The following is a 12,654-nucleotide window of genomic DNA, read 5'->3' as shown; positions in this document are numbered from 1 at the left end:
CGCATATTTCGCAACGACGCCCCCTTCAGCCAATTTTCAGAGATATTTTGCACTATCTAGGATTTATATAACATTCACCGTACCATCTTTCAGTCACGAATAGTCCCCAACATAAGTAACGCGATTAAATTACTAGATGGTTCGCAAGCGGCTAAAAAAAGAAAGTCAATGTCAATCCGTCGCAAAGCGTTAGTCGTCTGCTGACCGCCGAGCCGACTGGTACACGTCGAGTATATAGGAGGATTCACTACCAGACCGTTTTTGTCTACCTACACTGCCACGCAGCTGCAGCTATATAGTAACCCCTTAGACATTTTTTAAAGGTTAGTGAAGCCACGTGTTTTCGATTATAAACGCTATGTAGGTATGCCTGGGCATGCATTCATTTTGCATTTCGGAGCAGTTGAGTCTCACTCCAGAATTCGGTGCAATTTAGCGCAAAGCGTGAACGGAAAAATTTGAACTAACTGTAACACATTTTTTTCGCGGGTAGTATAGTACCTACAACAGACTCGACTTGACTACAGTCAAGCGCTTGCTTATCGATTTCATCGATATTAATTAATGACACTTTACTGGTTGCTCGTTATAACTTCCGTATTCGTTGGGTTTTACGCGCGTTCCTTTCGCGCGTCGACATTATTCTTAAAGCGCGCGTATGTTGCGAAGATAAAATGTAACAGCTTTTTGATGACACAGATTACATCAGCAAAGCGCGAATGATGCAATATACAATATAATATAGGGTGGCCGGCATGCGTGGAAATTTGGTGATGATTCGAATGGCTATGAGCAAACAGAATTAAGTTCAAAAAATTACGAGGTGATAAGCGCGCTTATGAACGCGAAACGTTTTCATGAAAATCAATTATAATTTGAGCACTGATATGAGACCGAATAAGTATATATTATACACATGTATTAATGAATGAGCAAAAAATACTTGTGAAATGTAATAATTCGTTTAATAATAATTTACATAGCAACTTATTATGTGCCCATTTTTATGCAAAGTTAATTAATAACCCAATAACTGAACTGCTTACTCAATCTCGTTTATTACCCACGCTTTTTCTTTTTATAATCTAATCAAAATAATCTCGATTAGATATACTCGTATATTCACCCTCTGAAGCGTGCTTTTACCGGTCGCGATATAAGTAGTTTGAACGTTGTGGCAAAAATACATATTAGGTATTAATTATACTTAGCGCCGGAAATGAGAGATTATTATCTGAGGAATCGGCAGATTCTAATCTCACAGTCCAAGATAATACCCGAATCTCGATCGTTAATTCTGCGATGCGTCGGAGATAATCTTGCAAATACAAGTTTTGCCAATCGCGCGATTGTTTTTAGCAAAAAGCGAAATAAGTGCGGCGTGTTCTAATAATAGCCTCAACCCGACGACTGAATCCTAGACCTAGAACTTGATCCAGAAAAGGGACATTAAAATAGATGCTGCGTTGCGGACGCATGCGTTTAAGCGCGGCTTTTGATTTAATCATAACTTTATACGCGCGCAACAATATAGATGGTAATGTGACAATTGCACTTGGTGAAAGGTCTTTGAAAATTGACATATACGAGCGACAGCTTCCGATGCTCAATCTGCAAGACTTGATGAATGCAATATCGCGTTATCTCTTATACACTTGACTTGTTATACTCGCTATCTTTGTGTTATATACTTAATTGTCGAGCGAGTGAGTGTTTTTACAATTCTCCAGATAAAACCACAATACTTATGCTGTTTGCAGCAGATAATTTAGAAATTTGCTTATTTTGCAACGACAAAAGAATTTATCGCTTGTTTTTAAAGCCGTTACGTTGTTTGCACATATGCAGGAAAAAATCATGCCAATCAATTCCGAAGAAGGTTTCGCAACCAAAGCCATCCATGCGGGACAGGATCCTCTGCAATGGAACCACTGTGCGGTCGTCCCTCCGATAGTTATGTCCACAACGTTTCGTCAGGATGGACCGGCTGAACATAGGGTACATTTTTTTTTTCCATATCACTTTAAATCTTGGAATAAACTACCTTTCTTTCACAAAACCACAAATAACATGCATATCCTCGTATATAGGGTTTTGAGTACGGCCGCAGCGGTAACCCGAGTCGGAACTGCTTGGAAGCCTGCCTGGCGAGTTTGGAGGGTGGAAAACACGGTCTGGTATTTTCCTCCGGACTCGGCGCTACCACGACTCTCATGTCGCTTCTCGAAGCCGGCGATCATGTTATCTGCGGCGACGACGTATATGGCGGTACTAACCGATTTTTCAAGCTCTGTGCTTCCAGGCAAAACATCAAAACTTCGTTCGTCGATGCTTCTAACACCGAGAACTTTATCAATGCTATCCAACCGCACACCAAGGTGAGTTTCAATTATTTTTCGAGTGCTTTTTTTAGGTGACAAGATAGGAATTTTACGTTCGTTTGATTGGGTTCTCATCTTGCGCCATTGTATGGCATATATTATGGAATCATCTTGAGCAATTACATTGGCGTGTCTAATCAACTTGACGCGTTTGATTATAGATGGTCTGGATCGAAAGCCCAACGAACCCACTGCTCAAGTTGGCCGATATCCAAGCCATATGCGAGAAGACCAAGAGCATTAGGCCCGACATTTACATCGTGGTTGATAACACGTTCGTGACCTGCTATTTCCAAGTGAGCAATTATTCGTTTGTTACAAAGTCGCGATGCAAGCGCAATTGGAATCAAGCACAATAGCGCGACGTCTGATTTGTTCATTTGTTTTTTTTTTAAGAGGCCACTGGAACTCGGTGCGGACATTGTCGTGTACTCCTTGACCAAGTACATGAACGGCCACTCAGACGTAATAATGGGCTCCGCCATCACGAGACGAGACGACATCGGCGAAAAACTGCGCTTCACGCAAAATGGTAAATCTTGTTAGCGCTTTATCTCTTCTAGAAACTTGTGATCATTGTATGCTTAGTCTAAACCATTGTACACTTGCATTCAGCAATGGGTATTGTGCCGTCGCCGTTCGATTGCGCAATGGTGAACAGAAGTCTCAAGACTCTAGAGCTTAGGATGCAGCAGCACTCCAAGAACGGACTTGCCGTTGCCAAATTCTTGGAAGATCATCCTGTGGTCACGAAAGTCTTCCATCCCTGTAAGAAAATTCAATTGTTTGCGAAAGCAAATGATTTATGCACTACTTACACTTTTAAAATTCACCAGATCTTCCCTCTCATCCACAACACGAGCTGGCTCTCAGACAGATGACAGGTCACAGTGGCGTGATTTCATTCTATCACAAAGGAGATTCAAATAAATTATTGAAGGCTCTCAAGATATTTTTCCTAGCCGAATCTCTTGGAGGATACGAGTCTCTAGCTGAACTACCGTAAGTGTCGTAAAACTTCGAGTCATGCTTGCTTTTGATTTTATGGTCTGTTTATGATGAGTGAAAATATTTCCATAGTTCCGTTATGACTCATGCGTCGGTGCCGGAGGAAGAACGAGCAAAGCTCGGAATCAACGATCAGCTCATCCGACTATCCGTTGGAATCGAGACTGTGAAGGATCTCATCGCTGATTTGGATCAAGCCTTGAAGGCTTCACTTCTGTAACATTTTTTAAACTTTCTCATTTATCAAAATCAATTCTCTTGAACATTTGGCGATGCTGCACATTTATCTAGCATCAACGTTCAGTTACTAGCTAATTTTAGGTGAACATGCTGTTCAATCACTTCCAATATGATTCATACTGAATTTTTGAGAAGATACCTCAATATAAATTATTTATTATCTGTTATCTTGTATACAGTATATGTTTAACACCAAGCTTGATCATGTGAATTCAATAAAAATACTTTATTTTAAAAAAAAAAACATGCACTTAGAATAAAAACAAGTTATATTTTCTACTTGGAATATTCATTTTTTCTTCTTCAGATGCTTACCCCCAACATTATTCTGCAGAAAATAAATCTAGCCAAGTTAATCAAAACAATGATACTTTCACTTGGAATAAACTCAACTATTTCGTATTTATTATAAAGTATGTACAACATCGTGCATTTCGAATATTTTCATTTAAAAAAAGGTGAAAAAGAAAGAATCAAAATAAGTGTAACGTATTTTAAGAGGGTTTAGTCGACTTGATTATAACTATCAAAAATACTTGGTCATTAATATGATTCGCAATTTAAATAAATTATATACAAACAGTAGTTGCAGACTTTCAACGAGATTTGTATTAATTAACTACTAATCAAAAAATATAAAATATTTTTTACACTTTTATTGACTAGCTAATGTTTTCTGATATGCTCAATTAACAACCAAGATTTACGACAACTAAACGTTTGATGTTTTTAAAATTGACTATAATTGGAATATCTTGGTCATTGCATTACAGCTTATTGAATAATTTAATTTAATATATCTCAAAATTGCTTACTTTAATTTTCTTTTTGTTATCAAAAAACTAACTCTACGTATATTATTAAACGTTTAAAAAATTGTACACATCACTTTATAAATTACTTGGATCTGTTAATCTTATACCAAGATAATTTGTAGCCAGCAAGTTCTTATAAGTTTTATTTTCCTAGACCTTCTATGAACTATTTTACTTCGTGGCCATGAAACATCACAATTTAAGTTGATGACAAAGCAGTTTTGAACTATGAGAAATAATTATTGCAAATTGACTTTTGATGTATATCGTCGTCTTAGGTTTTTTAATCTGTCATACTCTTGAGCTTTGTTATATAGCAAAACTCCAGCAATCACTAAAAACGTTCCTAGTGCTGAAAGACCAGTTACGGGGTTGTTGAACAACAATATAGATAACCATATCAAAAAAGCTCTTTTTGCTGTGTTAGCAACACTAAAAAATAAAAATAAACATTTTTAAATTAATTATAAACAAATACTTGGCTAATTTTTTGATAAAATTTTTTTAGAAATTACCTGTGAGTCACTGGACTAATATAATCCATAAGTACATAGGCTGTGATACTTTGAAAATGAAAAAATATACCATTCATAATGAATGCTGTCAGTAGATTTAAATCTAGAGAATGCTTCAAGGCTGGAATGTCTACTAACAAAATTGATGCTGGTATTTGAACTACCACAGATGCCAAACTTGTGTAAAATTGAAGTTCTGCTGGCCTAAATATTAAAAAAAAAAGTCTAGTTATAGAATTATAATTGCGTGATTTTAGAGTTTGCAATTCAAAAACTTACGTGTATTTAAAACTATCACCACTAATCAACATCTTGGAATAAACATTTTGTAAGCACTCGGTTAAATTTGTAGCCATAGCAGCTACAAATCCTCTCAAATCAAAACTAATTTCATTTGCAGAACAAAGGGCCAAGCCTCCCATGACTGGTAATAAAGATAAATTAACATAAAAACCTGTATGTTCACCTGCAATGATTAAGAAAACATTGGTGAAACTTGAACAATTGTGAATTTTACGTAGATTAATTATGCAGAAAATAAATACCTAATAAATATCTGCTTATAAACACAGTAAAAAGTGGAGCACTACTCTTGATAGTCTCTGTAAAACTTACAGCAACATAGTTCAATGATACTAGTCCTAATACTACAGTCATGAATCTGGTGCATCCAACCAGTATCATGTGCTTGTAAAACCCAGGGGGCCTAGTCAAACGAGGACTTGCTTGATACATCCCACAGGGGAAATACATTTGTATGAAACCGCATACCGCAGTCATCAACATTTGACAAGCACCTGTGCAAAAAGTATCATTAGTAAATCAGTTGCAATCAACGTCAACAGAGCAGTAGACAGAGGGAAATTAATCATTAAGTTACCTAATATCGTTGGGTCACCTTCCATGTACGATAAAATGTACTTGTTGAGGAAGAGAGTACAACCGCTGAATATGTACCATAGTATTAAAAATAACAAAGCTCGAGGATTAGTCAGGCCGCCCTTGTTGTTACTGGCCAAAACTGTTTCCGCCCTGTTTCGGCTGCTCGCGTTTTCGCCGTACGACTTTGCCTGGGCGGCCGAGATCATCGACAAGTCATCAGCATTGAGCGCCACTTGCATGTACGAGTGAATGGAGGAGTGGTTTTCCATGACTGGGTCTTATTGCTTGAAACTATCTTACGGAATATCGGTGCTTCATTGTGTATTATTATCCGAATTCATTGTATTGTATTCTACTATACCACTATAGGTTAGGTTCATTAGTGGTACGAATATCACATAATTTTCGGAGCATGTCGCGCGAAACGTACGGCTTGTGCTCTTCCCCTTATCGCGTCCGACTTTTTCCGTGTAATCATTTATAACAGCATTAATTACTCCGCAACAGCGAGATAATATTTTTGCGAGTCTATTTCTACATACACACTGCAGGGCTTGTATCCGTATATATGCTCTCGTATGCCGCAATTCACAAACAGTGCGTCTGCTCCGTTTTCTGTTGTTATATATATATTTACATATATCACTATATGTATATATATATATATATATATACCTATGTATGCGTGACTGCGCATAGGGATCCCAGTATTCCTAGTTTTCTAGTGATATATAGTGGCATGTTTATTTATAGGTAGGCTACGCAAGGCTTTGGCGAAGCGATGCCGATGGGTACGCCAAATCATTTGTACGCGGCCAACATACAAACTAAATTTATAACTATAGCAATCTGCGAAAATTCAAAATTTTAAATCTAGCGACTACTTAGCGACATTTCATTTTTTACAATAACTTTAAAAATAGAACCTTGATTTGGTAATCAATTAAACATAAATTTATATTTGTAACTAAAATCAAAACAAGCGTGACGCTGACGAGATCGTTCCGGGAGTTCTCTTGCCTTTCCCTCCAGGTTCCAAGTCCCTCTAGGCGGCCCCCCAGGTGTCGACCATAGCGCCTCTATAGTCTGCGTCGACGCATAATACGCTGTATCACTTTTTCACACATGTGTAGCACCAATCTATCCTGTACCTATTCAGTCGCAGCCCAGAACCAGAAGCAGCAGCATCGCAAAAATAACAAGCACACCCGAAGCCCTATCGCGTTCAGCTGCAGTCTGAGTATAGGAGCCCCACGCCATCTTGTAACATATACTTGTGTAGTGTCCAAATGAATTAGCTGCTACTCTCTTTCCGAGCCAGAGCCACGGCGATGTTCCTGGAGCTTTGAAAAAGAATTTAGAGAATTTAGAGTCCGCGGAAAAATGACGCAGTTTTTGCCGCCTAACTTGTTGGCACTCTTCGCGCCTCGCGATCCCATACCATATTTACCTCCAGTCAACAAATTACCTCACGAGAAGAAGAGTGCTGGCTATGTCGGCTTGGGTGCGTTCCTCAATAACTTTGAGGTGAGATTTATTTTTGTTTTTGTTTCTATATTTTTCTTTCTCATTCGCATTTTACTATAGTTTTGGAGTACGAGATAAGTTTTTATCGTTGTGCATGTTTCGGGTGTGTGGTTGGGTTAGGTATGTTTACTTTAAAAAACTCTGAGTAAAACATTGCTTTGCAGGATCCCAAAGACACACCTCCACCTGTGCGTGTAGAGACTCGCGAAGAAAGGTTAGAAAGAAGAAGGAGGGAGCGCAATGAACAAGTTGCATACAAACTAGAACAGGAGATTGCAGTATGGGACCCTGCGAGCATTCCCAATGTTACTGTCGATCCCTTCAAAACACTCTTTGTAGCCAGAATAGTAAGTAACCTGGTTATTTTGATACTTGTCGATGAGGTTTAGGCCATTCTTCTAATATCATTGTGATCAAATTTCAGAACTACGATACATCTGAATCCAAGTTGAGAAGAGAATTTGAAGTTTATGGACCTGTAAAAAAGGTAAGAAGATTCAATTCATGATCAGTAATTGTAATTGTTAAAAAATTCTTTGACACCTGAGTTTTATTATTTTTAGATCGTTGTGATACACAATTCAATAAATGGAAAACCACGTGGATACGCCTTTATTGAGTATGAACATGAAAGGGACATGCATTGTAAGTATGAAATTTGTTCTGTAAAAAGCTTTATTTGAAAAAGATCCATTTAGCGTGGAAACTCCTGAATATCATGTCCTTGACTACGGGTATTTTTTGTTAGATGGTGGCATCTGAGTTTCTTTATACTTTTTTTATTGTTATTTTTATTTTTTTTAAATTGTTGGCAAGCTACTCTTGTACATGGACGTCAAGTTAAGAGGTCTATGCACCTATTGTTTGCACAGCGTGTTCGGAAGCCTTGGTTAGAGGGTGTGTTGTTTGAGTCAAATGAATCTGCTATAGCCTTGGTTAGAAGGACTGGGGCACCAGAGGTTAGGGAATAACGTGAAATATTACATTGATTTAATGTAAACCAGACAGTACGGGTCCTCCTTCTAGAATCTTGTACAGGAATCATATCTTATGCTGGTAACTCAAATCCAAGCGTTGCATACGTTGATTGGTTTTAATTAATCTAGTTTTTGTCTTGTTCTTGGTACAGCGCTGTGGCTGCTGCCGGCAATTAGTACATTCACTATGCCATGCGAATTCCCTGAACCTGCCTGATATGATAGGTTTGTATGTGTGGTAAGATCCAGCATACAACAATTTAATTTAGAGTCAAATTGCCATTATTCTTAGAACAATAATACTTTTCTTAAAAGAAAAAATAATCACACTTGACAAATTTAAGGATATGCTTTCTTAAAGAAGTTTGATAATAGTATTTTAATTTCGTATATTGATACACTTTGTTTCATAACACTTATTTTATTTGTTTTTATTTGGCTAGTCATTTTTCACTGATTCTTTTAGAAGTTTCTTCACTCATTTTTTCTTTCTCTACTTTCCCTGTAATCATATTTTTTATAATAGAAATGTTAAAATCAGACAATCATAAATTAGAATTCTACATTGAAATTGATTGCTGGGTTGCACAAAAAAGGTTCAGGGACTCTTTAAATATCTGAGACAATTTCTCAATTTACCATGCAGATTGTACAGTCTGGTTGCCAAGAAAAATTTAATACTTTATTGCTCTTACAAAAAATTGCGAAAAGGTGCGTAAGCGGAAAAGTAATTGATCAGGCCAAATAGAAACAATTATTAGGGCACCTGCAAACAGTACAAACCAATGAGGCAAAATTTTAAATTCATATTCATCACAAAATAACGTGGCTTCTTTTTTTTGTCACTCTTGCAACGGATAAAAAGTGATTTGATAATTTTTCATGTACCATTTTGTACAAACCTCAGTCAGTAGTAGTATTAAAGTAAAATTTGAAATTTTCCATTAATGTCTACTTATCAATTTCGATATAGAATACTAATTTTTTGTGCAATTTATATTTATTTGTTTATAAAAAAGTAAATTTAACTTGAAACTTGAACAATTCTAAAAGACAAAAACGGGAGAATTGATTAACAAAGAGAGAAATTGAAACTGACATAATTAAAGAGTAAAATTGCGCGCAATATAAAGCGCACCAGGTAAATCGAAAGTAAAAGGTCTTTGAAGATTGAAAGAAACGGAAGACTGGACGTCTTTTCATGGAATAGTCCAAGTCTATTCTGTCCTCGCGAGTCAATTACAACTTACAAGCTCATTTTATGATTAAACAAAACTACTAAGCTTTGTGTTAAAACTTCCGTGTACGTAAGTAGCCGCGGTAGGTATTTTTTGTATTTGCTATACTTTTTTTCGAAAGTAAGTACCAACATTCAATAAGAAATTTGCACATTGGGCTACCCAACGATGTACATGTTTGCATAAATTATTTCTAGCAAAATTGTCTGAGAATCCCAATGTTTGCGTCAAATCCAATTATCTTGTACCTGTAGCCTCTTGCCCTATCAAATGTCTCATTACCTTTTTGTTATACTTACTGCAACATGTTGTGTGTGATCATTTATTGTAACCTCAGCCTGTCCCCCTCTCGAGATCAGAAGAGACCCAAAGAGATTAGTACATAGAAAGTCAGTGAAAATCGCGCTCGTTTTCTCGGAATTTAGTTCCGTTAAAACTCAACGTCACAGTACTTACTTTTATTCACGACAATCAAATTAGATGTTCCATATTAATATCCATACGTAGGCTTGGACACCTAATTCGAACGCTTAAAACACTTCCTGCTCACTTGGTGCAAAGTGCAAAATACTTATTAGCATCAAAGCAATGGCCCAATCTTGCTGACATCAAGACAGCAGTCATCCTTCCAGCATCTCCACAGCCAGTGCTCTTGCTCTTAACATTTTATCTCAGCCAAGTTGCCAAGTTGGAAATCTCATTCAATTCTGCTACAAACAATGAATGCAGGCATGTGCAGAGACATTTAGTCTGCAGTCAGGGCTAGCAGTCAAGATTGCAAATCTCTTATGAGCCTGAATTTTCCAGTATGAGCATTTTATTGAAATACAGAATAACGTCATTGGGTAAGATGACATATAGATATCGTGATTGGTGGATTCTTAGCAAAAAAAAAAAAAAATAAATAAAGCAGCACCGGAATTGGGTAAAAAGTATAATAATGCATAAACATACATTATCTCTATCTTCTTCCTTCCGCAACGTCAAACATTCTAGCCGAGCCGATCAGGTACATAAAAACATGGGTAAACATGCACATTAGGAGCATTATTACATGCATAATAATATACATTAATATACATCTCGGGAAAAAAAACCACATACCATCAACCTTATAGCTTATAGCTTTTCCAGTCAGGACCGAAGCGAGAACCGCTCGGTCGACTGGCGTCACCGCCTCGTAAATGAGCCTCAAAATCATTTACTTATCAATCGCCACGTGTGTAACGCACACCGAGAAAAAAAGGTGAAACTGTATAGTAGGTAACGATAATGACGAAACGAAAAGAAAAAAAGTTGAAAGGACAAAATGAGAGGAGTGCAATAGTGAGCCTGTGAACAAACAAAAGTTAAATTATAAAGAGAATTCGATAAACGATGTAGCTATATATATATATATATATATATATATATTTTTATATAAAAGAATAATAATAACTAATAAATGTAAACAAAAAGACCGTTGCGCGCGGCGCAGGTATTGGGGCTGGTGGAATAAAAAAAATTGAAGTGTGCAATTGGTACCATTTTAGCCGCTTATAAGCATGCCGATGGTAAGAAAATAGACGGTCGTCGAGTGTTGGTGGATGTTGAGAGGGCGAGGACCGTGAAGGGCTGGTTACCAAGAAGACTAGGCGGCGGACTTGGTGGCACAAGACGAGGCGGACCAGACGTCAATATCAAACACTCCGGACGCGAGGATAACGAGCGCGAGAGGGAACGCTACCGACTGGAGCGCGAGCGCGAAGCCATACGCGGCGCCGACAGGGACAGGTACGCATCATATTTCTTCTATTTATTTTACTCGATAATAAATGTTATACACGTGGCAGGTTTTAACAACGTGATTGAACAGAATTGGAAAATATCGTTAGAAGCTTTTATAACTCGATTACTGGCCATTCTTTATAACTCGCAGATCGCATGCACATTGAATCTGTTACCTATAATCTCGTTTCACCGAAAGTTTGTTATGAAGCATGTAAAGGTTTTTAGTATCAAAGCATGGAACGATAATCACTTTATAGGCGCTTCGGACGCTCTTCACAAAGATATACTTATAGAAGAAAAAGACAAAGATCTAAAATAAATAATGCATTTTTTCCTTTTGCTATTCTCAATTCAACAGGGACAGGGACAGAATCGACAGAGAACGTCGGCGCTCGCGCGACAGGAAGCGTCGTTCTAGGAGTAGATCTCGAGACCGTAAACGACGTAGGTCGCGAGAGCGCTTACCCGAGCCGGAGATCGAGGAACTCGAGCGTCCACGCGAGCGAAGAGACCGCGAGCGAGACAGAGGTGAGCGCGACCGCAAGCGACGCAGGTCTAGGTCTAACGATCGGGACCGCCGTCGCGAAAAGCGGGAACGGGACCGCGATCGGGGCGAACGCAGAGAGCGCAAGGAACGACCTGATCGCGCTGAGAGGGGAGCCGACGAGGATGTCAAGGATATCAGAATCAAAGAGGAGCCGCTCGATGGTGATTATACTGGCTTCTTTTCTTTTCTTCTTGTGTTTCCCGCATCTTTTCAGCATTGTTACTTATATTTTTTTCGATTTTCTTCCAGACTATCCTGATTACAATATGTATTTCGCTCAAGTGAAATACGAGGAAGACGCGGATCAGCCCGAGGAGAAGTACAGGATTCCCGAGAATCAGCGTCCTGATCAGCCTAATAACTACAATTACGATTCGGTTCATCAAGATTACTAAACAAACCCTTTTCAGCGAGACATATTTCGTTTCCCTCCTCATCTCTCAGTGATACTCGTGTGACCGATGATTGGACTTTAAACAAAGCAATGGACTTTTTTTTATTCTTATGAATTACGATTAGGGCTTTTTATAAATATGTCGATTTAAGAATTTTCATTCTATCCTGATGTATAAAATTTATCCAACTCATAGCCAATTGATTGGCTTCCTTACAATAGTGCTAATAAAGTATCGATTCGAATCGTCCAAAATAAATTTGCAATGTATGATTTCTGATGACTCCTATTGACTCAATGTATATTATAATTCGTATACCGAAACAAATAAAAATGAAATCATTAACTATACAACAAGCG

The 12,654-nt window shown here is 37.8% G+C and overlaps 3 protein-coding genes across 3 annotated transcripts; 2 read left to right on the top strand and 1 right to left on the bottom strand.

Annotated features, from left to right (window-relative positions):
- Positions 1-116: 116 nt before the first annotated feature.
- On the top strand, positions 117-3,908 carry LOC100116486 (cystathionine gamma-lyase). Its single transcript, XM_001601910.6, has 8 exons — positions 117-323; positions 1,849-1,998; positions 2,091-2,378; positions 2,543-2,677; positions 2,778-2,913; positions 2,997-3,149; positions 3,218-3,383; positions 3,462-3,908. Exons 2-8 carry the CDS (start codon positions 1,858-1,860, stop codon positions 3,607-3,609), a joined length of 1,167 nt encoding a protein of 388 aa, XP_001601960.1. The 5' UTR covers positions 117-323; positions 1,849-1,857; the 3' UTR covers positions 3,610-3,908.
- Positions 3,750-7,184, bottom strand: LOC100118499 (solute carrier family 35 member E2A). Its single transcript, XM_001602404.6, has 5 exons — positions 5,840-7,184; positions 5,505-5,756; positions 5,239-5,425; positions 4,960-5,163; positions 3,750-4,876 (listed from the first exon to the last, which is right to left on the bottom strand). The coding sequence occupies exons 1-5, from the start codon at positions 6,108-6,110 to the stop codon at positions 4,684-4,686; spliced, it is 1,107 nt and encodes a 368-aa protein (XP_001602454.2). The 5' UTR covers positions 6,111-7,184; the 3' UTR covers positions 3,750-4,683.
- Positions 6,999-12,643, top strand: LOC100116523 (U1 small nuclear ribonucleoprotein 70 kDa). Its single transcript, XM_016986728.3, has 7 exons — positions 6,999-7,368; positions 7,533-7,715; positions 7,793-7,855; positions 7,932-8,013; positions 11,116-11,356; positions 11,712-12,061; positions 12,150-12,643. Exons 1-7 carry the CDS (start codon positions 7,225-7,227, stop codon positions 12,293-12,295), a joined length of 1,209 nt encoding a protein of 402 aa, XP_016842217.1. The 5' UTR covers positions 6,999-7,224; the 3' UTR covers positions 12,296-12,643.
- The last annotated feature ends 11 nt before the right edge of the window (positions 12,644-12,654 follow it).

This window comes from Nasonia vitripennis, chromosome 1 (assembly GCF_009193385.2).
Source record: "Nasonia vitripennis strain AsymCx chromosome 1, Nvit_psr_1.1, whole genome shotgun sequence".
Lineage (NCBI taxonomy): Eukaryota > Metazoa > Arthropoda > Insecta > Hymenoptera > Pteromalidae > Nasonia > Nasonia vitripennis.
This window is presented reverse-complemented; position numbering and strand designations above follow the sequence as displayed.

Coding starts and splice junctions, on each gene's coding strand:
- LOC100116486 (XM_001601910.6), top strand. CDS start 1,858: ATGCCAATCAATTCCGAAGAAGGTTTCGCAACCAAAGCCATCCATGCG. Junction 1,999..2,090: donor ATGGACCGGCTGAACATAGG/GTACATTTTTTT, acceptor CCTCGTATATAG/GGTTTTGAGTACGGCCGCAG. Junction 3,150..3,217: donor CACGAAAGTCTTCCATCCCT/GTAAGAAAATTC, acceptor AAAATTCACCAG/ATCTTCCCTCTCATCCACAA.
- LOC100118499 (XM_001602404.6), bottom strand. CDS start 6,110: ATGGAAAACCACTCCTCCATTCACTCGTACATGCAAGTGGCGCTCAAT. Junction 5,426..5,504: donor TATAAGCAGATATTTATTAG/GTATTTATTTTC, acceptor TAATCATTGCAG/GTGAACATACAGGTTTTTAT. Junction 4,877..4,959: donor ATTAGTCCAGTGACTCACAG/GTAATTTCTAAA, acceptor TTTATTTTTTAG/TGTTGCTAACACAGCAAAAA.
- LOC100116523 (XM_016986728.3), top strand. CDS start 7,225: ATGACGCAGTTTTTGCCGCCTAACTTGTTGGCACTCTTCGCGCCTCGC. Junction 7,369..7,532: donor CGTTCCTCAATAACTTTGAG/GTGAGATTTATT, acceptor ATTGCTTTGCAG/GATCCCAAAGACACACCTCC. Junction 8,014..11,115: donor ACATGAAAGGGACATGCATT/GTAAGTATGAAA, acceptor GTACCATTTTAG/CCGCTTATAAGCATGCCGAT.